At 42.4% G+C, this 25,695-nt stretch overlaps 1 protein-coding gene across 1 annotated transcript in view; it reads right to left on the bottom strand.

Moving 5' to 3' along the window:
- The window catches only part of COCH (cochlin), a 147,585-nt gene that overhangs the window by 26,491 nt on the left and 95,399 nt on the right, over window positions 1-25,695 (bottom strand). The window contains exons 8-11 of the mRNA XM_044271268.1: window positions 23,176-23,198; window positions 22,802-22,846; window positions 262-409; window positions 43-146 (exon numbers count right to left, since the gene is read on the bottom strand). Coding sequence (XP_044127203.1) covers window positions 43-146; window positions 262-409; window positions 22,802-22,846; window positions 23,176-23,198 — 320 coding nt within the window. The remainder of the gene's footprint in view (window positions 1-42; window positions 147-261; window positions 410-22,801; window positions 22,847-23,175; window positions 23,199-25,695) is intronic.

The raw sequence follows: 25,695 nt of genomic DNA on the forward strand, positions 1-25,695 counted from the left end.
TTAATCTATTTCCCTCCCATTTCATTTATTATTACTACTGACCTATGTTGGAGTTTCCTCCTCTGAAGCTGATTTCCTTTACTGCAAACACAACATCCTTTGATGAGGTGAAATTTTTCAAAAAGAACTCTGTCTTTGGTAGCTCACTTAAATAGAAGAATTTAGGCAAAACAGGGTTATGTAGTGAACAAGACGTCTAAATGTTCTCTGTGAATGGTGCATCCCATTTATTTTATCATCTATGACAGCATGGCATATTACCTGGCTTGTACAACTCCTACATGAGGACCATCTGTGCCAATGCCTAGCGTTAGGGCAACTTTAGCCACAAAATTCTTTTGTAGGTTGAAGCGACGCTGTCCAATGTTATTGCTGCCATCTAAGAGAAAGGCGATTTCTGCTTTGCAGTCTGTATGTAAAATAGACAAGAAGCAACAACAATAGTAGTTCTTTACGTATTAAATGTGGTTTACAAAAACTAATACACATATATTTCATATGACCTATGGTTTTAACTATGGTTTTAACAGATATACTCACGTCGTTACTTACCTCATGTACATCTCTCCCATGCTTTTTTTTTTACTGTGGATTCCTCTGGCCCATTTTCAACTTGTAAGCAAATAACCTTGGTTTATTTCCATCCTGTATGTAGCACTTCCAGTTGCTGTATCCAACCAAATGCATGATGCACTTCTCCTTTGTCCGTCACATTTCCAGCACCGCCCTTAACAACACTTGGCTAGTTTATAGCTCCTCCCAACCAGCTAGTTACATACTCACACTTCCCAATCACTGGCTCTGTTGCTGCTTTGACATGCCCATGAACATAACATCACAGGAAATAGGAAAGAGCTACATAGACATGGTCATGGGACCACAGCCCAGAAAGAAAGATATCAGCAATAATGGTAAAAGAAATACATTACAAAATTAAAAAAACCTTCATAAACGATTATTTTAAAAAATGTGAATGCAAACCAGAAAACCCCTTTAACCCCTTCAACCACTGTGACTTAACTGTACATCACAGTGGTTCAGTGAATTTATGGACCAGGCTGCTGCCGTGAGCCGCTCCGGCTGTATCATACATCAGGCACCTGCAGCACTGATGGGGAATGGCGATCCCACTAAACCACGTCATTTAACCCCTCGGGTGCCACGATCAGCACTGATGAGGGCACCTATGAGGGCACCTCACTCTGCTTTCTGATCGGAGACCCCGCAGTTTAATTGTGGAGCTACCTTCCAGGCCTGCCATGGTAAGTTCCCTGCTACTCTTTGCACAAGGTACAGTGCAGCAGGGACAGTGTAAAAATCCTCTATTAAGCCTCATTCACACGTCAGTGTTTTGGTCACTGATTTCCATCAGTGATTGTGAGCCAAAACCAGGATTGATCTGCACCTCTTTTGTGTTTAGAGCCGCACCTGGTTTTGTCTCAAAATCACTGATAGAAATCATTGACCAAATCACTGACATGTGAATGAGGCATTAGGATGAATAGGAAAAGGGACCAAAAGATCCCAGGTTGTATCCCCATAAGGGGGGATAATATTTATTAAATAAAAAGTTAAAAAAGAAAGAAAGAAATAACCATTAAAATATCACAGTTTAAATCACACACCTTTCACAATTTTACATATAAAAATATAATAACAATAAAAAATAAACATATCAGGTATTGCTGTGTCCAAAAATGTCTGAACTATTAAAATTAAGTTATGGCTGTAAGAAAATGGCAAAGTAAAGAAAAATTTATTTTTTTAAAGTACTAAAACAAACAATCTATTCAAGTTTGGTATCGCCGTATCCATATTGAGCTGCAGAATAAGGACATCATATCAATTTTAGCACACAGTGAACACTGTAATGTGAAGAAAACCCCCAAAACCTTAGTGGAATTGTGTGTTTTTTTTCCAACTTAACCCCAAAAAGAGACATGGTAAATTAAATGGTGCCCTTTAAAAGTATAACTTATCCCGCAAAACATAAGCCCTCGTATGACTATATTAACAGACATTTTTAAAAAGTTATGGCTACTGGAATGTGGGGGAAAAAAACCTAAAATGCAAAACAAAAAAAGGGCTGGGCTCTGTGTTGGTCCAATGTTCATATGTGCCTACATTACTGGAAAAATGATGATTTAATATATGCAAATGAGCCTCTAGGAGACATGAGGGCGTTGCTGTTACTTTTAGAGGCTCAGCTCTCTCTGCCTCTCCTCATACCTGGTACTGTTAATCAAAGTAGAGATGGTGAGGCAAAGAGAGTAGAGCATCTACACGTAATGGAAACTACCCTGTTGCTCATAGAAGCTCATTTGCATAAATTAAAACATGACTTTTCTCAGCAATGTGGGCACATATGACCATGGGACCAACAGAGATGCCTTCAGTTGCCAAATGCACTTGCAACAGATCAGCCAGTTTCATAGGTACAAATCTGCTGACAGATGCCCTTTAAAGCTACGTGCATAGACCCAGAGTTGACACTGGTGGTTTGAACATATTATCTGCCACAGGATAAAAATTTGTCATGTTGTTCCCCTATTCAAAACTTCCTTGTCAAACTCTGCCATCAGTTCTGCCTGGAGATGATGTCAATGACACTGTGCATATCTTCTGATAGTGTCACGGTCCCTCAGGGAACTGATGTCAGAAGATCAAGGAGACTGGCTGAGCATGGAGGAATCTAACAGCCTCCTTGATTCAGTGTTGATAGGGTTAATGACCACTTCCCTTGTCTCAGCTGTTGCTCAGTGGTCGTCACTTCTACCCTTATAGTCTGACCCCACCCTTCTGACTATGTGGTAGATTGCTTCATTTGGTTTTGGAAAGAGCTGGAGTGTGGTTCTCCCTGAGTTCCTGCTCATACTTCTACAACAGAAGCTAAGTGTCTTGCTTGTTTGTATTTTGTCTTTTCCCCTTGGTTGTGGTTACTGTGCCTCAGGGAGATGCTTGTTCCTTCATCTTGGAAGGAACGGGTTGTCTCAGCCCTGCCAATATCTTTAGGGATCCTCAGGGTCTCCAGGTTCCTGTGTATGGGCATTTCTACCTTCAAGTGGTGCCCATACGGTTAGGAGTCAGGGCCAGGAGTAGGGTTCTTTAGGTGGTGACCCTTTCCCTTCCCTAGCTTTGAGGCCTGCCTAGTGGCTTTTCCCTTCCCCCCTGGTTGTCAGTGTGGTGTTTACTGCTTTACCTCATACGTGACATTATCTACCGCCATAACCGCCATTTTTTGTTAGCTATGGATTTTATGTCTGCACTGGTCGAACAGTCTTTGGAGGTAGCAGACCGCCGCGCGACAGTCTTACAGATTCAGAAACCACAGGCGGCTGGTTCCGGTGGTGGGTACCAGGCCTGCCCTGAACCGAAGGTGGCTCTCCCGGACAGATTTTCTGGAGGTAGTGACAATTTCATCCGGTTCAGGGAGTCATGTAATTTATACTTTAAGCTGCGTCCATACTCTTATTGGAACGAGAGTCAACCCGTGGGTATGATCATTTCTTAGCTTAAAGATGATGTCCAGTCGTGGGCTTTTTCTCTGCCGACCGGATCACCGTCCCTCCAGTCGGTAGATTAATTTTTTTAGAGCCTTGGGTCTTAGTTACAATGACCCAGATCGGATCTCTCAGGCCAAAACCAAGTTACGTGGTTTACGGCAGGGAGAGCGCTCCGTGGAGAACTATTGCTCTGAATTTAGGAGATTGGCTACGGATGCGCAGTGGAATGATCTTGCTCTCCGTAGCCAATTCTGTCAGGGTTTATCTGAGAGGCTGTTGGCGTTGTTGGCCTTTCATGAAAATGCTAAGTCATTGGAAGCAGCTATGTTCCTTGCTGCTGTCTTGATAGACGCCTGAGGGAGAGATCTAGAGGTCCTCACCCTCAAGACGTACTGTCAAAAAAGGTGGCGGCTTTCTTTGACACTTATGGTAAAGAAACACCTGTGGTTGTGCCTTGTGATGTGCCTGTGCAGTTAGGGGGAAGCTACTCCTGAGACTGCTGGCAAGAGCTTTGGTCATATGAAGGGAATCTGTTTTTGTTGAGGAAAGAAGGGACATTTTGTAAATATTTTACATTCAGTGTCAAGGTGAAAACAAAATAAAAACATTTAATCCCCAAATAACTATTGGTGGTGTGGCTGGGGAGCAAAGAAACGTACCTTTGTAATTTACTGGTAGTACCCGATTTCTCTGCCGAGGTGGCGCTAGAGTCCAAAACGGTGGAAATCGAGATATCTATCGATAGTGGGGCTGGGGTTAACCTGATCAATGGACAGTTCGTTCACTTTCATGGGTTGACTACTAGTGCACTAGAGAAAAGCATTTCTGTATTTGCTATTGATTCTGCACCTCTTACCCAAAAAATGCCTGTCGCAGGTGGTAAATGACATCCATTTAAGAGTGGGTGATTTCCATCAGGAATCTATCTAATGTTATGTGTTGGAGCCTGCTCTGATGGTTTTGGGCTTACTATGGTTAAGCAAACATAACCCTACTATCAACTGACAAGCGAGACAGATTCTCGATTGGAGTGATTTTTGCATGGACAACTGTCTTAATATGTTTTTCTCTGTGGTCACCACTAAAACTGTACCCTCGTTAATTTCCAAATTTTCTGATGTGTTTTCTGAGAGTGGTAACCAGGAGTTACCCCCGCATCGGGAGTATGATTGTCCCGTCAATTAAAGAAAGGCTATGCGAGAGTATACCACTGAGAGCTTGGCGAAGGGTCATATCAGACCATTCAAATCAGTGGCTGCTGGGTTTTTCTTTGTAAAAAAAAAAAAAGATGGTACCCTTAGTCCATGTCTGGACTTCCGTGAGCTCAACTGTATTACCATCTGTGATCCTTACCCCCTTCCTTTGATTCAGGATTTATTTAATCAAATTGTCGGTGCCGAGGTGTTCTCTAAATTGGATCTGAGGGGGGGGGGGGGGTATATCATTTGGTAACATCAAAGAGGGCGATGAATGGAAGACAACCTTTAATACCCCTGAGGGTCATTTTGAGAATCTGGTCATGCCTTTTGGATTAACCAATGCCCCAGCGGTTTTTCAACACTTTGTCAATGACATCATCTGGTGGGGAGATTTGTTGTTGTATATCTGGATGAAATACTAATTTATTCTCCAGACATGGAGACTCATCAGGATCATGTGAGACAGGTATTACAGATCCTAAGTGAGAATAAATTGTATGTGAAGATGGAAAAATGTGTTTTTTGCTGTTCAGGAAATGTAATTCCTGGGTTACCTGCTCTCATCCTCAGGTTTTTGTATGGATCCCGAGAAAGTCTGTGCGGTGTTGGATTGGGATCGACCTGAAAATCTGAAAGCGCTTTTGCGGTTTTTGGGATTCACCAACTACTACCGTAAATTCCTCTTGAACTATTCGACTGTGGTTAAACCTTTAACAGACATGACTAGGAAGGGGGAAGATTTCTCTGTTTTGTCTGAGGCGGCATTACAAGCCTTTTCTGCTGTGAAGGAATGTTTTGCTTCAGCCCCTATTTTGGTGCAACCGGACGTGTCTCAGCCATTCATTGTAGAGGTTGACGCATCAGAGGTAGGGGTGGGAGCAGACTGCTGAAAGAAATTATAACGTGGGTAATAGGGAATTGCTGGCCATTAAGTTGGCTTTTGAAGAATGGCGCCATTGGTTGGAAGGAGCAATTCATCCTATTACAGGAATTGCTGATCACTAAAATCTGGCTTACCTTAAGTCGGCTAAATGACTGAATCCAAGGCAGGCCAGATAGTCGCTGTTAAGAACGTCAAGGGAGATGCTTTTTCGTGCAGCTTTCCTGGGGTGGGGGTGATTCTAAAGATCCTAGTCTTATTTTGTCTGAAGGGGTAGTCAAATCTTCCCTATATCCTGATCTTGTGGCTAAGGTGTTGGAGGCCCAAGAGGATGCACCGGACTCTTGTCCTCCAGGGAAATTGTTTGTTCCCTCAGACTTACATCACAAGGTATTTGAGGAACATCACTGTACTGCCTTGGCTGGACACCCTGGGAGTAGATCCACTGTCGATCTCCTCTCACGCAGATTTTGTTGACCGGGGTTGCGTAAGTGTGTTGAGGACTATGTGTCAGCCTGTTGTACCTGTGCTCATGTTAAGGTGACACATACTCGGCCTTCTGGATTTCTTCTTCCGTTACCCACCCCGTCAAGACCTTGGACACATTTGTCCATGACTTTATCACAGATTTACCGAATTCATAGGGAAAAACTGTGATCCTGGTGGTAGTTGATCGGTTTAGCAAAATGGTGCATTTTATAGCACTAGAGAACCAGAAGGAGTGGTCTTTATTTTTGTCGTTAGCTGACTTTGCCATTAATAACCGTAGACAGGAGTCCACTGATAAGTCGCCGTTTTTTGGGGCATATGGATTCCATCCGCAGTTTGGAACATTTTCTGATTCTCAAACTTCCGGTATTCCTGAGGAGGAACAATTTTCCTCTTCTTTCTCTTCGATTTGGCGGAAAATTCAAAATAACCTGAAAAAGATGGGCAACAGGTATAAGCGTGTTGCTGACATGAGACGTATGAATGGGTAATTCTGTGTGGCTGTCCACAAGAAACATTAAGCTTAAGTTACCTTCTGGGAAGTTGGGCCCAAGATTTATTGATCCATATAAGATCACTGCCATTGTTAACCCTGGTCTTGAACTTCCTCAGGTTTTGAAAATTCATAACGTATTTCATAAGTCGTTGTTGAAGAAATGTGTAGATCCTGTTGAGCAGTCCTCCTTGCCTCCCGCTGCTGTCATGGCGGACGGTAATTTAGAATTTCAAATCAGCAGGATTGTCGACTCCCGAGTTCTTCGTAGATCCCTCCAATATCTCGTCCACTGGAAGGGTTACAGACCAGAGGAGAGGATGTGGGTTCCAGCGGCCGATGTTAATGCAAATCATCTACTGATAGCCTTTCACAGAGCCTACCCTGATAAGGTCGGTCCTGGGTGCCCGGAGGTAACCCGTAGAAGGGGGGATACTGTCACGGTCTCTCAGGGGACTGATGTCAGGAGATCAAGGAGACTGGCTGAGCATGGAGGAATCTAACAGCCTCCTTGATTTCTCTTGATTCAGTGTTGATAGGGCAAATAGCCACTTCCCTTGTCTCAGCTGTTGCTCAGTGGTCATCACTTCTACCCTTTATTGTCTGACCCCACCCTTCTGACTATGGGATAAATTGCTTCATTTGATTTTGGTAAGAGCTGGAGTGTAGTTCTCCCTGAGTTCCTGCTCATCCTTCTACAACAGAAGTGTCTTGCTTGTTTGTATTTTGTCTTTTCCACTTGGTTGTGGTTACTAGGCCTCAGGGAGATGCTTTTTTCTTCATCTTGGAAGGAACGGTTTGTCTCAGCCCTGCCAATATCTTTAGGGCTCTTCAGGGTCTCCAGAGCTCCTCAGGGTCTCTAGGGCTTCCAGGTTCCTGTGTATGGACATTTCTTCCTTCAAGGGGTGCCAATACAGTTAGGTGTCAGGTGCCAGGAGTAGATCAAACAGTGAAGCAGGCAGTGTTCAGCTAAGAAAACACAAAATGGCGCACCATAGAGTAATAGCGTACGTGCAGATTAAAAATGTCTCGAATGAGGAGGCTCACTTGTATGGTTGTGCTATACTTAGGCAGGACTCTAGTGAAAGCTCATCAGGGGTTACTTCGATCCCCTTTTTTAGACGGGTGGTGTGCTACCAGGGAGGCAGGTGCTTTAAATCAGAGATGCTTGGGGTCCCAATTTTTTGTAAAAGATTTTCTCTCTCCCCTCCTTCCTTGCTAAACTCTTGAACGCAATGACCGCAATAGCAAGTAATATCAGAGTAAAAACACTGACATATAAAGCTATGGGTAAACACCTGTGTGATGGAGTTAACAATCAGCGTGTTTAAAGAGGACCTTTCACTCGTATACAAACTAAGAACTAACTATACCTGTGGGCAGAGCGGCGCCCAGGGGTCCCCCTGCACTTACTAGTATGCCTGGGCGCCACTCCGTTCGCCCGGTATAGGCTCCGGTATCTCAGCTCCGTCTGTTGTATTGGACTGATTTTTTGTAGGAGGCGTGTCCCTTGCTGCAGTGCTGGCCAATCGCAGCACGCAGCTCATAGACTGGCTATGAGCTGTGCGCTGCGATTTGCCAGTGCTGCAGCAAGGGACACGCCTCCTACAAAAAACAGTCCAATACAACAGACGGAGCTGAGACACCGGAGCCTATACCGGGCGAACGGAGCGGCGCCCAGGCATACTAGTAAGTGCAGGGGGGCCCCTGGGCGCCGCTCTGCCTACAGATAGAGTTAGTTTTTAGTTTGTATACGAGTGAAAGGTCCTCTTTAAAAACACTGCGTCATTGCATGTGTTATGCTTTTTCATATTTCAAAGCTACCAAAATTGTACCTTATTGGGGACAGTTGGTGTTTAAACACAGTTTTGTGGGACAAAAATAGTGGTTTAATAGGGGAACCAAGTGTCCAAAAATCATGCCTTAATGGGGGCAGAATGCCTGCCCATATGACATGCATAAGTGTTACTTGTCACAAGAAAATGTGGCTTGTTGGGACAAAGCCTTCAAAAATTATTAACAGGGGCAGAATGCTTGGCTGTATTTGTATTACCCCAGATATGGGGGTATTACTATCATGTTCTTTAATTGCTGCATTCTTATATGTCATATGCAATTCTATGTAATGTTATGTTTTTCCCAAATCCTATGTCATTTTATCCAGCAGGGGGAGATATTAGTTGGTAGTGGATAGCTGTAACAGGGTTTAACCACCCTGTTCCACCCCTCCTGGTAGAGTTGGCTGGTCTGACTTTCTGCCAGGAGGGGGGAACTCTAGTGTAATTAGGTGGAGAGGGGGTGAGAGAGGTCCTGTCCAAATAGTGAAGGAGTGAGAAAGCAGCTCATACAGCACCCATTCCCAAGAACTATATTATTTCCCCTCTAAGTGAAGTGCAGGATTCAAATTATCCCTCTCCTGCACTTGGGAAGTAGCTCGTAGGCCACCCACTTTCAAGAACTGAAGGAAAAACCCAAGTGAAGCCTTGAGATCCCAGACAGCAGAGTGAACTGAGATATCGCATTTACAGACACTGCTGTGAAGTGAGCTACTATAGCTAAAGACACTTATCATCAGAATACCACTAGGCCAGCAACATCTAAGTGCAGAACTGCAATCATCCAATCTGCTATCATGAGTCCTTAGCTGGTGCCAGGTGTCTGATCACCAAAAGCTGTGGCAAGCTCTGTACACAGTATTTCCTGGTAATAAAGTAATGTGGCCTCCCTTTTGGCAGGAGGAAAACATTTTCCCATTTTGCTTTGATAGCATGGCTACCCATTAATGATCAGTCTGCTTCATGGGAATTATATGCCTGTCAGTGAGTAAGCAAGCAACCATAGTGTTTTGCCATTCTGGCCAGTGTGCCTGAGGAGCCAGTTCTTTCTGGCTCTGCCCACCCCTGAGATGATTGGATGTTGTGTCCTGTGTCATCATCATCCTCCTGCTCCTCCTTCACTGACTCCTCCTCCATGGGACTTGCTCCATGTTGATCTCCAACAGCTACAGGACGGGCAGCAAGATGCGTTAGCTGTTCTTCGGCAGTTGTCCCCTGTTTATGTCACAGTTGTCCCTACTGACAAATTTTGTGGCATCTTCTAAGGGCTTTACTATGTGACAGGCGTCTTGAATGAGCTATCACTGCCTGTCCTGACATCGAAACAACACATGCTCCCTGACAGGGGTGGACATACCCCAGGGGCCCAGTGTTGGAGGAGTTCCACCGCCGCCCACAGCACCCATGACAAGAAAATAAAGCTGTAATTCTCTTAGGAGAAAGGGCCTTTGATGACATCATTGCAATGTGACCAGTAATATATCAATGTTACTGGTCACATGGCGATGACATCATCAAAGGTCCTTTCTCTCTGCCAGAAGTGCTTCAGAAGAAGTTTTCCACAATTTGAGTTTTTGTGAAGATTACATTCAGAAAAGGTGACAGTCTGTTATCCTATTATACTGTGGGCTACTGCATACTATGGAGGGTTATACACTGTGGGGTGCTGACTGTATATTGTGGGGTGCTTTATACTGTGGAGTGCTATATAGCATACTGTGGCTGCTGACTGTATACTGTGGAGTGCTGTATACTGTCAGGGTACTATATACTGTGGGGGTGCTGACTGTATACTTTGGGGTGCTATGCTGAATACTGTGGGGTGCTATACTCCATACCATTGGAGTTCTGTATATGGGGGAGTGCAATACTGAATCCTGTTGGGTGCTGTATATTGTGGGGTGTTATATGCTATATAAGTCAATACAACAAACCTAACCAAGATAATTGAAGACTATTAGGACAAAAACTGTCCCCAATTTACATTTATCCCATAACCTGTAATAATAAATCAGTTCTTTATTTCATTAAAAGTCTTCTGACCACTAAACACCCAGAGGGCTTTCGTAGTGTATTATTCTGTGTGTTCCCTCCTGCACGAGGGATATGGTTCTGTGCGCTGTCACCACTAGTCCTCTGGCCACTAAACACCCAGCGAGCTATGGTAGTGTATTATTCTGTGTGTTCCCTCCTGCATGAGGGATGTGGTTCTGTGCGCTGTCACCACTAGTCCTCTGGCCACTAAACACCCAGCGAGCTATGGTAGTGTATTATTCTGTGTGTTCCCTCCTGCATGAGGGATGTGGTTCTGTGCGCTGTCACCACTAGTCCTCTGGCCACTAAACACCCAGCGAGCTATGGTAGTGTATTATTCTGTGTGTTCCCTCCTGCATGAGGGATGTGGTTCTGTGCGCTGTCACCACTAGTCCTCTGACCACTAAACACCCAGCGAGCTATGGTAGTGTATTATTCTGTGTGTTCCCTCCTGCACAAGGGATATGGTTCTGTGCTCTGTGACCACTAGTCCTCTGACCACTAAACACCCAGCGGGCTATCGTAGTGTATTATTCTGTGTGTTCACTCCTGCACGAGGGATATGGTTCTGTGCGCTGTCACCACTAGTCCTCTGACCACTAAACACCCAGCGAGCTATTGTAGTGTATTATTCTATGTGTTCACTCCTGCACAGGGGATATGGTTCTTTGCACTGTCACCACTAGTCCTCTGACCACTAAACACCAAGTGAGCTATCCTAGTGTATTATCCTGTGTTCACTCCTGCACGAGGGATATGGTTCTGTGCACTGTCACCAGTAGTCCTCTGACCACTAAACACCCAGCGAGCTATCCTAGTGTATTATTCTGTGTGTTCCCTCCTGCACAAGAGATATGGTTTTGTGCACTGTCACCACTCATCCCTTTACTGCTTCCTTATCAATGATGCATTGCATTCATTGTACAGTTTACTGACGATAGCTGTCTTCTAAAATCGCTTCATACTCTGCCCCCAAAATGTTTTGCCAGATCACTAGCATCCTCGGGGGTATATGGAAATGATAAAATATATACATGGCATAGTTTTCTTTAATATGTACCAGAAAAAATAAACATGGGGCACAACGCGAAATAGAGAATGGTTGGGGCAAATGGAGGGAGGGGGCCCAAGATGGGTAAACAGCCCCAGGCCTATGATGCATATAATCTACCCCTGCTGGCAACTGCCTCAATTCCTTACACTGTCCTTCTGCTAGCACAAGAGGAGGGAGGTGGCCCGCTTTGTCCAGCATGCAGCATCATAAACCACTTTCATAGGTGGCGGGAGTCCCCCTCCATCTGCCATGCAGACGTTTGTTGCTAGCGTCAGTACGGCGCCTTTGTATGGGCTTGGGAGGACAATGAAGAGAGAAAGCTTGTGTTGGGCTCCAGCAGTTCGGGCACAGCAGTTGGTGCTGCTGCAGCAAGCCCTCCTGGCTCCGACAAATAGATAACACTGGCTGAACTGCTTCTCTATGTTCTTGTGACTGATGTTTGTACCTAATCCTGTCAGCCAATCACAGACAGACAGCCTCACTGCGACAATTGCAAGGAGTAATTGCAGACTAAATGGTATGGCAGCAACTACACTGCCAGGTGGTAGTTAAGCTTGTGCACCATCGGATTGCTAGGCTCATGTAGTTATTTCCTGGCCACAAATTTAATTATCGATGGCTGACCATGGACAGGAGTAGACTGAGCAGGAGAAGCAGTAAATGATGAAGACGATGAGAAAAACATCATACTGCCCATGGACGCTACCTGACTGCTGCAAAAGAGAAGGAGGAAACTCCTGTTACCCTAGCTGGCAGACTTGGCTGTTTTCACACTGGATTGGGTGATGTCGCTTCATGTGGTTCAATAGAGCTCTGGTGCCTATATTTGTGTTTTACTACTGAAACTACTAGATGGGAGATACTCGCACAGACCTGGTGGTAGCTGAGTTTGGCTTAGGACTGGCACATTTATGGGCCTAATGAACCCACAGTATCGGCTTCATTACCAGTTCCTAAAGCAGATTTGGCCCTGGCAGTTCTTTGGGAGGTTCTAGCCCTACATTGCCACCTCCTCCACCTCAGCACACTGTGATATATCATGGTGGGCTCCTTGGCCCTCCTTTCAACTTCCTGTACTTGCCTAGAGTGCCACTGTCACTACCACTGCCCCCACCGCCAATAGAGTGGCTATGTGTGCCGCTATTACCACCAACACAGCTATGCATGTGGTCTCCTCCTCCTCAAGGCGGTCCAAGCGCCGACTGCTCTCACACCAGTCATCAACAAGGAAACTCTTGACTATAGAGATACATGGCGCTAAAAACAATAATAAATTACTAATAGGAGTTTACTATAAACCACCTAACATACCAGAGTCCACAGAAAATCTACTACTAAACGAGATAGACGAGGCGGCAAATCATAATGAGGTGGTTATTATGGGGGACTTCAACTACCCAGATATAGACTGGGAAACTGAAACTTGTATATCTCATAAAGGAAACCGGTTCTTGGCAATAACTAAAGACAATTACCTCTCCCAACTGGTTCAGGACCCGACTAGAGGGACGGCCATACTGGACTTAGTATTAACCAATAGGCCTGACAGAACAACAGACGTGCAGGTTGGGGGACACCTGGGAAATAGTGACCACAAAGTAATAACCTTCCAATTATCATTCAAAAGAGTGTTTCTACAGGGAGGAACAAAAATACCAAACTTCAAAAAAGCTAAATTTAGCCAACTAAGAGAGGCCATAGGCCGAACTAACTGGGACAAAGTCCTCACAAATAAAAATACAGCCACAAAATGGGATATCTTTAAAAGCATCCTAAAATCTCATTGTGAGAGGTACATACCGTATGGGAATAAAAGGTTAAGGAACAAAAAGAAACCAATGTGGATAAACAGAACTGTAAAGAAAGCAATAAATGACAAAAAGAAAGCATATAAAACACTAAAACAGGAGGGTAGCACGGAAGCACTGAAAAACTTTAAGGAAAAAAATAGAACATGCAAAAAACAAATAAAAGCGGCCAAACTAGAGACTGAGAGATTAATTGCCAAAGAGAGTAAAACTAACCCTAAAATGTTCTTCAATTATATAAATGTTAAAAAGTATAAATCTGAAGGTGTCGGCCCGTTAAAGAGTAATGAGGGGGGAGTCGCAGAGAGCGACGAGGAGAAAGCAAAGCTGTTAAATATTTTTTTTCTCCAATGTATTCACTGAGGAAAATAAACTGTCAGATGACATGCCGAATGTTGAAATAAATTCCCCATTAAAAGTGTCCTGTCTGACCCAGGAAGAAGTGCAACAGCGACTTAGAAAGATTAAAATAGACAAATCGCCAGGACCGGATGGCATACACCCCCGTATCCTAAGGGAATTAAGTAATGTCATAGCCAGACCCTTATTTCTGATATTTGCAGATTCTATATTGACAGGGAATGTCCCACAGGATTGGCGCATGGCAAATGTGGTGCCAATATTTAAAAAGGGTCCAAAAACAGAGCCTGGAAACTATAGGCCGGTAAGTTTAACATCTGTTGTGGGTAAACTGTTTGAAGGTTTTCTGAGAGATGCTATGTTAGAGCATCTTAACGGAAATAAGCAAATAACGCCATATCAGCATGGCTTTGTGAGGGATCGATCATGTCAAACAAATTTAATCAGTTTCTATGAGGAGTTAAGTTCTAGACTTGACAGCGGCGAATCAATGGATGTGGTGTATCTGGACTTCTCCAAGGCATTTGACACTGTACCACATAAAAGGTTAGTATATAAAATGAGAATGCTCGGACTGGGAGAAAACGTCTGTATGTGGGTAAGTAACTGGCTCAATGATAGAAAACAGAGGGTGGTTATTAATGGTACATACTCAGATTGGGTCACTGTCACTAGTGGGGTACCTCAGGGATCAGTATTAGGCCCTATTCTCTTCAATATATTTATTAATGATCTTGTAGAAGGCTTGCATAGTAAAATATCAATTTTTGCAGATGACACTAAACTGTGTAAAGTAATTAACACTGAAGAGGACAGTATACTACTACAGAGGGATCTGGATAGATTGGAGGCTTGGGCAGATAAGTGGCAGATGAGGTTTAACACTGACAAATGTAAAGTTATGCACATGGGAAGGAATAATGCAAGTCACCCGTACTTATTAAATGCTAAAACACTCGGTAACACTGACATGGAAAAAGATCTAGGAATTTTAATAAACCGCAAACTAAGCTGCAAAAAACAGTGTCAGGCAGCTGCTGCCAAGGCCAATAAGATAATGGGTTGCATCAAAAGGGGCATAGATGCCCGTGATGAGAACATAGTCCTACCACTTTACAAATCATTAGTCAGACCACACATGGAGTACTGTGTACAGTTCTGGGCTCCAGTGAACAAAGCAGACATAGCAGAGCTGGAGAGGGTCCAGAGGAGGGCAACTAAAGTAATAACTGGAATGGGGCAAGTACACTACCCTGAAAGATTATCAAAATTAGGGTTATTCACTTTAGAAAAAAGACGACTGAGAGGAGATCTAATTAATATGTATAAATATATCAGGGGTCAGTACAGAGATCTATCCCGTCATCTATTTATTCCCAGGACGGTGACTGTGACGAGGGGACATCCTCTGCGTCTGGAGGAAAGTAGGTTTGTACACAAACATAGAAGAGGATTCTTTACTGTAAGAGCAGTGAGACTATGGAACTCTCTGCCTGAGGAGGTGGTGATGGTGAGTACAATAAAGGAATTCAAGAGGGGCCTGGATGTATTTCTGGAGAGTAATAATATTACAGGCTATAGCTACTAGAGAGATATCGTTGATCCAGGGATTTATTCTGATTGCCTGATTGGAGTCGGGAAGGAATTTTTATTCCCCTAAAGTGAGGAAAATTGGCTTCTACCTCACAGGGTTTTTTTGCCTTCCTCTGGATCAACTTGCAGGATGACAGGCCGAACTGGATGGACAAATGTCTTTTTTCGGCCTTATGTACTATGTTACTATGTTACTATCTGCTGTAGGGCATGGTAGGGTTTTGTGGCCTCTTAGAAAAAAAAATAAGGGAGCCCCCACTAGGAGGGGGTAGTGAAGACCAGAGAGAACACCACTGAAAGGCTTCTCTGTGGCTGCAAGGGGAGTAGCAGGAGGAATGCTTTGACCCCTGGCTCCAAGGTGTCAGACTCAAAAGTGACCTTAATGTCAACCTGCTGTGACTGAGAGGAGGAGTGAAAAAAGGAAAAATTGTAGCAGCACAACAAAAAAAGTATGTTTACAGTTCCTTACTGTGGTGGTGCCCGCTGTGTCGGAAGCCAGTCTTGAACTTCCCCAACTTCAGATGCAATAAAAAAAACTGCAGCACTCTCCAGCCTTGATCTTTCAGAGTTTTATTCACCAATATAATGCGACATTTTGATCTGTGCGATCTTTCTCAAGCAATATGATGCTTGAGAAAGATCGCACAGATCAAAACGTCGCATTATATTGGTGAATAAAACTCTGAAAGATCAAGACTGGGGAGTGCTGCAGTTTTTTTGAGAGGAGGAGTGAGCCATCCAATACACAATCTCATCCTCTTTCTCTTCAATTATGTTTTGCCTTTCTGAAGCTAGGGAGGAGTCTAGCCTACTACTACTTCTGGCTGGATAGCTGGTGCTGTTACTACCCACATTCTGGCTCAATATAAACTCACGATTTTCCTAAATGAAAAGTCACAGGTTTGGTACACAGTAACACAAATTATGGAACAGTTCACGGACATTTAAACCCTCAGATGCCGTGGTCAATCCTGACCATTGCATTTGAGTGTGCTGAAAATCGAAAGTGCGCGCTTCCGGTTATGCTCAGGCTTCCCCGTGCGGCGATCAGAGGAGCCGGAATGTGTTTGCAACAGCCCCTGTCTTTGTGAATGACAGGATGCTGCTGCATAGTATTTCCTATGGAGCCCTTGCCTGTAATAGGGCTCCATAGGAAAGTATTGTAGTAAAATCATCATAGATTCCAATGCAAGTGCATTGGAGTCTATGATAATAGCAATCTAATGATTGCATGTTATAGTTCCCTATGGGGGGGAAAAAGTTTAAAAAAATAAATAAAAAACAAAATTTTTAATTACCCCCTTTTCCCAAAATAAAAATAAAAGAACTAAAAAAATAAAAAAAAAACATCATTGGTGTCCGAATGCGCGAAAACTCCCATAGTATAAAAATATATTCCCCATACATTAAACAACAAAACAGAAAAAAGCGGCCAAATGGCCCATTTGCCGTTTTAGGTTGCTTCATTTTCTACAAAAAAATGTAATAAAAAGTGATCAAAAAGTCATACACACCCCAGAATGGTATCACTAAAAAGTCCAGATCACCCTGCAAAAAATGAGCCCCCATACAGCTCTGTACACATAATTTCAAAAAGTTATAGGGGGTCAAAATATGGCGTCAAAAAAATAAAACAGATTTTTACCCACTTTTTATTTTTTTTATCACTATCAAAGTGCAAGAAAAACTATACATATAAGGTATCTCCGTATTCATACTGACCTGTAGAATAAAAGTAACCAGTGAGTTTTATTGTACAGTCGTGGCCAAAAGTTTGGAGAATTACATAATTATTGGAAAGTTTTTATAATAGCAATTTGCATATACTCCAGAATGTTATAAAGAGTGATCAGATGAATTGCATAGTCCTTCTTTGCCATGAAAATTAACTTAATACCAAAAAAAACTGCATTTCATTGCTGTCATTAACCACTTCAAACCCCCTAGATGAAACCCCCTTAATGACCAGGCCACTTTTTACACTTCTGCACTACACCACTTTCACCGTTTATTGCTCGGTCATGCAACTTACCACCCAAATTAATTTTACCTCCTTTTCTTCTCACTAATAGAGCTTTCAATTGGTGGTATTTTATTGCTGCTGACATGTTTACTTTTTTTTGTTATTAATCAAAATTTAACGATTTTTTTGCAAAAAAAATACATTTTTCACTTTCAGTTGTAAAATTTTGCAAAAAAAACAACATCCATATATAAATTTTTTGCTAAATTTATTGTTCTACATGTCTTTGATAAAAAAAAATGTTTGGGTCAAATAAAAATGGTTTGGGTAAAAGTTATAGCGTTTACAAACTATGGTACAAAAATGTGAATTTCCGCTTTTTGAAGCAGCTCTGACTTTCTGAGCACCTGTCATGTTTCCTGAGGTTCTACAATGCCCAGACAGTAGAAAACCCCAACAAATGACCCCATTTCGGAAAGTAGACACCCTAAGGTATTCACTGATGGGCATAGTGAGTTCATAGAACTTTTTATTTTTTTGTCACAAGTTAGCGGAAAATGATGATTTTTTTTTTTTTTTTCTTACAAAGTCTCATATTCCACTAACTTGTGACAAAAAATAAAAAATTCTAGGAACTCGCCATGCCCCTCACGGAATACCTTGGGGTGTCTTCTTTCCAAAATGGGGTCACTTGTGGGGTAGTTATACTGCCCTGGCATTTTAGGGGCCCTAATGTGTGGTAAGTAGTTTGAAATCAAAATGTGTAAAAAATGACCTGTGAAATCCGAAAGGTGCTCTTTAGAATGTGTGCCCCTTTGCCCACCTAGGCGGCAAAAAAGTGTCACACATGTGGTATCGCCGTACTCAGGAGAAGTTGGGGAATCTGTTTTGGGGTGTCATTTTACATATACCCATGCTGGGTGAGAGAAATATCTTGGCAAAAGACAACTTTTCCCATTTTTTTATACAAAGTTGGCATTTGACCAAGATATTTCTCTCACCCAGCATGGGTATATGTAAAATGACACCCCAAAACACATTCCCCAACTACTCCTGAGTACGGCGATACCACATGTGTGACACTTTTTTGCAGCCTAGATGTGCAAAGCGGCCCAAATTCCTTTTAGGAGGGCATTTTTAGACATTTGGATCCTAGACTTCTCCTCACGCTTTCGGGGCCCCTAAAATGCCAGGGCAGTATAAATACCCCACATGTGACCCCATTTTGAAAAGAAGACACCCCAAGGTATTCAATGAGGGGCATGGCGAGTTCAAAGAATTTTGCCACAAGTTAGCGGAATTTTTATTTTTTTTTTGTATTTTCTCACAAAGTCTCCCTTTCCGCTAACTTGGGACAAAAATTTTAATCTTTCATGGACTCAATATGCCCCTCACGGAATACCTTGGGGTGTCTTCTTTCCGAAATGGGGTCACATGTGGGGTATTTATACTGCCCTGACATTTTAGGGGCCCTGAAGCGTGAGAAGAAGCCTGGAATATAAATGTCTAAAAAATTTACGCATTTGGATTCCGTGAGGGGTATGGTGAGTTCATGTGAGATTTTATTTTTTGACACAAGTTAGTGGAATATGAGACTTTGTAAGAAAAAAAACAAAAAAAAAACAATTTCCGCTAACTTGGGCCAAAAAAAATGTCTGAATGGAGCCTTACAGGGGGGTGATCAATGACAGGGGGATGATCAATGACAGGGGGGTGATCAGGGAGTCTATATGGGTGATCACTCCCTTGTCGAGATTTCCTGTGAACGCACGAGCCTGGATCGGAAGATAAGCGAGTGGATCTCCAGCCAGCGGCGATCTATCACTGGCAGGCTGGAGATGCGATTTTTTAAACCCCTAACAGGTATGTTAGATGCTGTTTTGATAACAGCATCTAATATACCTGCTACCTGGTCCTCTGGTGGTCCCTTTTGTTTGGATCGACCACCAGAGGACACAGGTAGCTGTGTAAAGTAGCACCAAACACCACTACACTACACCCCCCCTGTCACTTATTAACCCCTTATGAACCCCTGATCACCCCATATAGACTCCCTGATAACCCCCCTGTCATTGATCACCCCCCTGTAAGGCTCCATTCAGACGTCCATTTGTGTTTTGAGGTTCCGATCCATGTATCCTTGGATCCGTAAAAATCATACGGACGTCTGAATGGAGCCTTACAGGGGGGTGATCAATGACAGGGGGGTTATCAGGGAGTCTATATGGGGTGATCAGGGGTTCATAAGGGGTTAATAAGTGACAGGGGGGGTGTAGTGTAGTGGTGTTTGGTGCTACTTTACACAGCTACCTGTGTCCTCTGGTGGTCGATCCAAACAAAAGGGACCACCAGAGGACCAGGTAGCAGGTATATTAGATGCTGTTATCAAAACAGCGTCTAACATACCTGTTAGGGGTTTAAAAAATCGCATCTCCAGCCTGCCAGTGATAGATCGCCGCTGGCTGGAGATCCACTCGCTTATCTTCCGATCCAGGCTCGTGCGTTCACAGGAAATCTCGGCTCGCGCGAGATGACGCATATATGCGTGACTCTGCGCAGAGCTGCCGCCTCCGGACCACGATCCTGCGTTAGGCGGTCCGGAGACGGTTAAAGGACCTGCTGAGATCATTTCAGTAATCGTCTTGTTAACAAGGCTGGAGATTATTATGTCAGGCTGATTGGGTTAAAATGGCAGACTTGACCTGTTAAAAGGAGGGTGATGCTTGAAATCATTGTTCTTCCATTGTTAACCATGGTGACCTGCAAAGAAACGCGTGCAGCCATCATTGCGTTGCATAAAAGTGGCTTCACAGGCAAGGATATTGTGGCTACTAAGATTGCACCTCAATCAACAATTTATAGGATCATCAATAACTTCAAGGAAAGAGGTTCAATTCTTGTTAAGCTGGCTTCAGGGCATCCAAGAAAGTCCAGCAAGTGCCAGGATCGTCTCCTAAAAAGGATTCAGCTGCGGGATCGGAGTGCCACCAGTGCAGAGCTTGCCCAGGAATGGCAGCAGGCAGGTGTGAGCACATCTGCACGCACAGTGAAGTGAAGACTTTTGGAAGATGGCCTGGTGTCAAGAAGGGCAGCAAAGAAGCCACTTCTCTCAAAAAAAAAAAAAAACACCAGGGACAGATTGATCTTCTGCAGAAAATATGGTGAATGGACTGCTGAGGACTGGGGCAAAGTCATATTCTCAGATGAAGCCTCTTTCCAATTGTTTGGGGCATCAGGAAAAAGGCTTGTCCAGAGAAGAAAAGGTGAGCGCTACCATCAGTCCTGTGTCATGCCAACAGTAAAGCATCCTGAGACCATTCATGTGTGGGGGTTACTTCTCATCCAAGGGAGTGGGCTCACTCACAATTTTGCCCAAAAACACAGCCATGAATAAAGAATGGTACCAAAACACCCTCCAACAGCAACTTCTTCCAACAATCCAACAACGGTTTGGTGAAGAACAATGCATTTCCCAGCACGATGGAGCACCGTGCCATAAGGTAAAAGTGATAACTAAGTGGCTCGGGGACCAAAACGTTGACATTTTGGGTCCATGGCCTGGAAACTCCCCAGATCTTAATCCCATTGAGAACTTGTGGTCAATCCTCAAGAGGCGGGTGGACAAACAAAAACCCACTAATTCTGACAAACTCCAAGAAGTGATTATGAAAGAATGGGTTGCTATCAGTCAGGAATTGGCCCAGAAGTTAATTAAGAGCATGCACAGTCGAATTGCAGAGGTCCTGAAAAAGAAGGGCTGCAAATACGGACTCTTTGCATAAATGTCATGTAATTGTCGATAGAAACCTTTGAAACGTATGAAGTGCGTGTAATTATATTTCACTACATCACAGAAACAACTGAAACAAAGATCGAAAAGCAGTTTAGCAGCAAACTTTGTGAAAACTAATATTTGTGTCATTCTCAAAACTTTTGGCCATGACTGTACATCGAACGTCGTAAATAAAAAATGTAAACCTGTGGTGGAATAGCTTTTTTTTTCACCCCATTTAGAATTTTTTTCCCCGCTTTCCACTACATCATATGCAATATTAAATTGTGGCGTTGGAAACTAAAACTTGTCCTGCAGAAATCAAGCCCTCATATGGCTATGTGAACAGAAAAATAAAAAAGTTATGGCTCTGGGAAGGCAGGGAGTGAAAAACAAAAACGCCCCACCAAAAATGTGGGCCTGAAAGGGTTAAATGCCTTTTCCCTTCTACAAACACATACTGCTATTGACAATTTACTTTGGGTGGGAAAGACCGGTGTAAGATTTGACTACTGTGTTATTTGCATTTAAAACACAGTTTCGGAAAATACCTTTTTATACTCTAAAACACATGTTGTAAACTTTTGTAATGTTATTATTCTCCCCACAATATAATGATGCAGGAAAAGCCAGTGTAAGATTTGACTACAGTGTAAATTGCGTTTAAAAACTGTTTCAGAAAATATATTTTTCTACTGTATAAAACACGTCGGAGACTTGTAATGCGATTGTTCCCCACACACATACACCAACAGTATAACAATGCATGAAAGGCGGTGTATGATTTGACTACTGTGTAAATTGCTTTAAAAACATTTCAGAAAAGATCTTTCTCTACTGTAAACTTGTAATGTGATTATTCTACCCCCTCCCCACCAATATAATGTAAATTGTGTTTAATTTTACTTATATAAAAATACTTATATAAAAATAAAAATGACGTTATTGACGTAACAGGCTTTTGCTATAATGTAATGTATTTAAAGGGGTTATCCAGGAATTAATACAATTATTTACTCATCATCGGGACTTGTATACTTTACTTGTCCACATGGATGAATAACTACCGTCTGAAATAACATTTAACTCTTCTCAGAAATCCAATTATCAGAAACTTATTTCAGTGTTTCTGTATCTTCTACAGGATACATTCTAAATGACACATACATGGTACAATATACATATAAATCGATACATTGCTACACATAAATAACACATTAGATGAATCATTGGTTAAAATATGTTGCAAATCTAAATATACCCCACAGAAATATATAGACTATAATTATGAATATATGAACTGGACCTCTTTCATGACCTTGTAATGAAGTAAACTAACACGCTGCAATTAGAATGTTATTTCTCCCAGACACAGGTCTGTAGGCCCCATTATAATACTAACAGACAAATCACGGCTGCTGGCAATACGTTTTAAGAAATGATACACTATATTCACTATAAATTTTTACCCAGACTGAACTTGGTTTGAACTCATCTTGGCCTGTTATAATCGTACTGAAAGATTTTGTAACTCTGGTTAAGTCTGTCTTTACTCTTAAAGGTGATGAGCATCCATTTTAATTCTAATATTATCAAATATCAATGGCAATCAATATGTGGCAATTTTAACCAACCAAATTCTGGCATTTATGCCGGGGAGCAAGTAGCACAATCTGGCTATGCAAGATCCAGAGAACTTCAGCAGGCTGTTCTCTGCTGGAACAGCCTGCCGGATTGCTGGGCAGCATGTGTGAAACTAGCTTAAGCTCTTTGCGTCAGTATTTTCTGCTTCCACTAATACACTGTTGTTCACTGTACCTTTATTGCCAGTTGACTTCTCTGGTGTCTTCTTTTGGCGTCGGGCTACAAAACCCACAAAATATAGTACTTAAAAGTCATGTCTTCTTTTCTATAATCTACATATTGTAAGCTAATAATTAAATTTACATTATTAGTATTATTAATTCGAAAAGTCAAATTCTATATATAAACAAAAACAACACTACAAAATCCGCTAGTCTACCTTTTATTGTACTATTACTTCACTCGTATTCTCTGCAGCAGCCATGTGAACAGCTCTGTTCTTACATACTGAATGAAATCCCAGCACAATCTGGACAACAATCTGCCGCTGTGTTACATGGAGCCAATCAGCTGTATGCAACACCATATGACTGCGGGGGACACCAAACTTTTAGTCTTTTTTATGCTATTTCTGAAGCCAAAATTAAGTGTGGATCATATTAAACAGAAAGTATTAACCACTTAAGGACCACAGGTTTATACCCCCCTAGTGACCAGGCCCTTTTTTTACAAATCGGCACTTTAACTTTAGCGGTTTATTGCTCGGTCATGCAACTTGGCAACCAAATTAATTTTGCCTCCTTTTCTTCTCACAAATACAGCTTTCTTTAGGTGGTATTTTATTGCTGCTGAGATTTTTCGTTTTTCTGATATTAATCGAAATAGACCGAAATTTTATCAAAAAGTGTATTTTTAACTTTTTCTGGTAAATTTTATCAAATATAATTACATTTCTATATAAGTTTGTGTCAGAATTTATTGTGCTACATGTTTTTGATGTAAAAAATCCAATAAGTGTATATTTATTGGTTTGCGCAAAAGTTAGAGCGTTTACAAACTATGGTACAAAAATGTGAATTTCAGCATTTTGAAGCAGCTCTGACTTTCTGAGCACCTGTCATGTTTCTTGAGGTGCTAGAATGCCAGGATAGTATAAATACCCCCCAAATGACCCCATTTTAGAAAGAAGACACCCCAAAGTATTCGCGGAGGGGGCATGGTGAGTTCATGTATGATTTAATTTTTTTTCACAAGTTAGCGGAAAATTACACTTTCTGAGGAAAAAAAAAATCAGAATAAAGTTTATGCTAACTTCTGGCAAAAAAATAAAAAATCTCCCACAGACTCACTATGCCCCTCAGTGAATAACTTGGGGTGTCTACTTTCCGAAATGGGGTCATTTGTGGGGTGTGTTTACTGTTCTGGCATTTTGGGCGGGGCTAAACCCTGTAAAGCCTAAAGGTACTCGTTGGACTTTCGGCCCCTTTACGCACCTAGGCTGCAAAAAAGTGTCACACGTGGTATCGGGGTGTATTTTTACATATACCCTTGCGGGGTGAGAGTAATATCTCTGTAAATTGACAACTTTGTATAATTTTTTTTTAAAGTTGTCATTTACAGAGATATTTCTCACACACTGTATGGGTATATGTAAAGATACACCCCAAAACACATTGCCCTACTTCTCCTGAGTACAGCAATACCACATGTGTGACACTTTTGTGCAGCCTAGGTGCACAAAGGGGCCCAAATTCCAATGAGTACTTTTAGGATTTCACAGGGCATTTTTATGCATTTGGATTCCAAACTCCTTCTCACGCTTTAGGGCCCCCAAAATGCCAGGGCAGTATAAATACCCCACAAGTGACCCCATTTTGGAAAGAAGACACCCCAAGGTATTCCATGAGGGGCATGGCGGGTTCATAGAAGAGTTTTTTTTTGGCACAAGTTAGCGGAATTTTATTTATTTATTTTCTCACAAAGTCTCCCTTTCTGCTAACTTGTGACAAAAAGTTCAATCTTACATGGACTCAATATGCCCCTCAGTGAATACCTTGGGGTGTCTTCTTTCCAAAATGGGGTCATTTGTGTTGGGGTGTTTGTACTGCCCTGGCATTTGAGGGTCTCCACAATCATTACATGTATGGTCAGCATTAGGAGTTTCTGCTATTCTCCTTATATTGAGCATACAGGTAATGAGATTTTTTTTTCCGTTCAAACTCCGGGCTGAAAGAAAAAATGAACGGCACAGATTTCTTCATTCGCATCGATCGAAATGGATAAAAAAATCTCTGACAAAAAATGTGCAAAAAATAAATAAAAGACGGGAAAGGCGTCTGCCAGGACATAGGAGCTCTGCCGAACATCCGAACCCACTTCAGCTCGTATGCCCTGGCAAACCTGATTTCTCCATTCACATCAATCAATGTGGATGAATAAATCATTGCGTGTTTTTTTTTTGTTTTTTTTTATACAAAGTGTTTGCCAAAGCATATGAGCACCGCCCCTCAGCTTATAAGCCTCGGCAAACATATCTTTTTTACTGCAGAGGAGAAATCTCGTCTTGAAGCATGGCATACACCAACTTTGTGTAATCTGACAGCAGCGCAATGCTTCTGTCAGAATGCACATCAGTGCTGCAGCTGGTCGATCGGTTAGTCCACCTAGAAGCTAAAAAAAAAAAAACAGGCAGCAACGCAATAAATTTATTAACGTCAACTTTTCTAAACTTAATATAACATTTGAAACAGAACATTAACTTTTTTTGCTTACCTGTGATTTTTTTTTTTTTTTTTACCTTTAGAGGACAAACCTCTCCTTCCCCATGGGACAATGTGCAAAGCGCAAATCGCCCAGAGATGTGGCGAAGTACATTATGCACTTTGTCCCAGGTGAAAGGAGAGGTTTGTAGCAGCTCTGTGTGAAAGGGCCCTAAGACCCCTGTGTGCCTGTCCTGTGTCACGCGATCCCTACACTAATAGTGTACCTGTGTGTGGTACTTGTGGAAACACTCCCCTATGCATAGGGCAGGCTGGTCAGGACAGTCAGGACAAAAAACGGTGGTGTCACACCTTATTCCAGCCCTGCTACAGACACAACATCTTTTTCTTGGGGAACGCTGTTGGGGT

This window comes from Bufo gargarizans, chromosome 11 (assembly GCF_014858855.1).
Source record: "Bufo gargarizans isolate SCDJY-AF-19 chromosome 11, ASM1485885v1, whole genome shotgun sequence".
Classification (NCBI taxonomy): Eukaryota; Metazoa; Chordata; class Amphibia; order Anura; family Bufonidae; genus Bufo; species Bufo gargarizans.